This window comes from Propithecus coquereli, unplaced genomic scaffold (assembly GCF_000956105.1).
Source record: "Propithecus coquereli isolate 6110/MARCELLA unplaced genomic scaffold, Pcoq_1.0 Scaffold353, whole genome shotgun sequence".
Lineage (NCBI taxonomy): Eukaryota > Metazoa > Chordata > Mammalia > Primates > Indriidae > Propithecus > Propithecus coquereli.
This window is the reverse complement of record NW_012149208.1, coordinates 1,328,259-1,330,230: the sequence shown is the minus strand read 5'-3', so window position 1 is coordinate 1,330,230 and position 1,972 is coordinate 1,328,259. Positions and strand designations below refer to the sequence as shown.

The window sequence follows — 1,972 nt, the reverse complement described above, 5'->3', positions numbered from 1 at the left end:
TGTTGTATATTCCATAGTATTTTCTACATAGGTGATCAGGTCATCTGTGAATAAAGGCAGATTACTTCTCAAAAAAAAGAGTATTACTTTATACCCACTAGAATAACTACAATAAAAAGACAATAACAAATATTGAGGAGGATGTCGGGAAAAAATGAACCCTTTGCTGGTAGGGATATAAAATTATACAGCCATTTGGAAAAGTTTGGCAGTTTCTTTTTAAAAAAAGATGAACTAACCATGTGATCCAGCAATTCCACTCCTAGGCATCTACTCAAGACAACTGCAAACACAAAGACTACATGAATGTTCACAGCAGTATTACTCCTAACAGTCAAAAACTGGAAACAATCCAAATGTCCACCAACTGGTGAAAGGATAAACAAAATGTAGTATAGCCATACAGTGGAATATTATTCAGCAGCAAAAGGGAATGAAGTACTGCTACATGTTACAATGTTAGAGAAACTGAAAAACATAGTAAGTGAAAGAAATCAGATACAAAAGGCTGCATGTTGTACAATTCCATTTATATGAAATGTCTAGAAAATGTATGTCTTTAAAAATAGAAAGCAGATTATTAGTTGCCTGGAACTGTGGGTAAAAATTGGGGTTGAGTGAAAATAAGCAAGAAGAATTTTTTTGGAGTGATGAAAACGTTCTATAACCGGATTGTGATGATAGATGCAGAACTCTGTAAATTAACTTTAAAAATCGATCAACTGTACAGTTAAAACAGGTTAATTTTATGGTATTTAACTTATACCTAAATAAAGCTGTTAATGAAAAATAGACATGGTTCTTTGCCTTCACAAATCTCAGAGTCAAGTGGAAGAAACACACTTTACTCATATAATAACACAAATATAAAAACACAACTTAAAGGTGCTATAAAGGAAAATTACAAGGTACTATGATAATGTAAATGGAGATATGCCCCACTGACAGATTAGGGAAGACATCCCTGAGGGAATTTCCACCTGCACTAAGATCTGAGGGTTGAGCAGAGGGAAACCAGGGGCAGAATAGAGGAAACAGAATTCCAGGAAGAGGGAATAATATGTGCAAATGTCTTATGGTAGAAGGGAGCATGGTAAGGTATTAATATTTATTGAAAAGTCACTTTGGAATTCTGAGATGATTTCAGATGAGCTCATTTATTTGCATTTCTCTTTTACAAACACCAGTTGAAGTTTTGGAAATCTTTCTCTTCTCTGTCATTTTCCTCTTCTGATCCCCCAATTTCATTTCAATGAACAAATATGTGCATGCATATACATTTGTACACATACCTGTGAATACACACACAGATATTTGTTACCTGGCTGCTTCCCAAATATACTGACATTTTTCTCATTCTGTAGTATTTCCTAACCACAGGCTTTGAGATACACTAATCTGCCGTGGAGAGGCAGCATGGTAGAAAGGAAAGAGCAGGGATGGTGGAAGGCTTCTAGTCCCCCCTGCCATCACTCATTAACTGTATGGCATTGGGAAATTTATTTATTAACCTGTGAATTTGTTTCCTTGTTTATTGGGTTACTATAAAAAAAACCTCTCTCATTTCACAATCAAACAGTTAGTTTTATATGACATCGAAAGCACCTAGCTCCATGTGGATTAAGACAATGGCAGGCCATCCTTGGGAATATCATTATCACTGGTATTTAGTCAGAAATTATCCTAATGACTTTCTTGCCCATCCTGTGCTGTACTACCACATTGTTTTTGCCAAAAAACGTGGCACTTATCATATACACCCTTTTTTTTTTTGAGACACAGTCTTGTTTTGTTGCCCTGGCTAGAGCAACCTCAAACTCCTGGGCTTAAGTGATCCTCCTGCCTCAGCCTCCCAAGTATCTGGGATTACAGGTGTGAGCCACTGTGTCCAGCTTATGTTTAACTTTTTGAGGAAATAAACTGTTTTCCACAGTGGCTGCACCATTTTACATTAACACCAAGTTAATGAGGG

The 1,972-nt window shown here is 36.3% G+C and overlaps 1 protein-coding gene across 1 annotated transcript in view; it reads right to left on the bottom strand.

Annotated features, from left to right (window-relative positions):
- Nucleotides 1–1,972, bottom strand: part of CDKL3 (cyclin-dependent kinase-like 3) — a 68,739-nt gene that overhangs the window by 56,157 nt on the left and 10,610 nt on the right. The window contains exon 2 of the mRNA XM_012651309.1: nucleotides 1,544–1,572. Within this exon, the coding sequence (XP_012506763.1) occupies nucleotides 1,544–1,572 (29 nt within the window). The remainder of the gene's footprint in view (nucleotides 1–1,543; nucleotides 1,573–1,972) is intronic.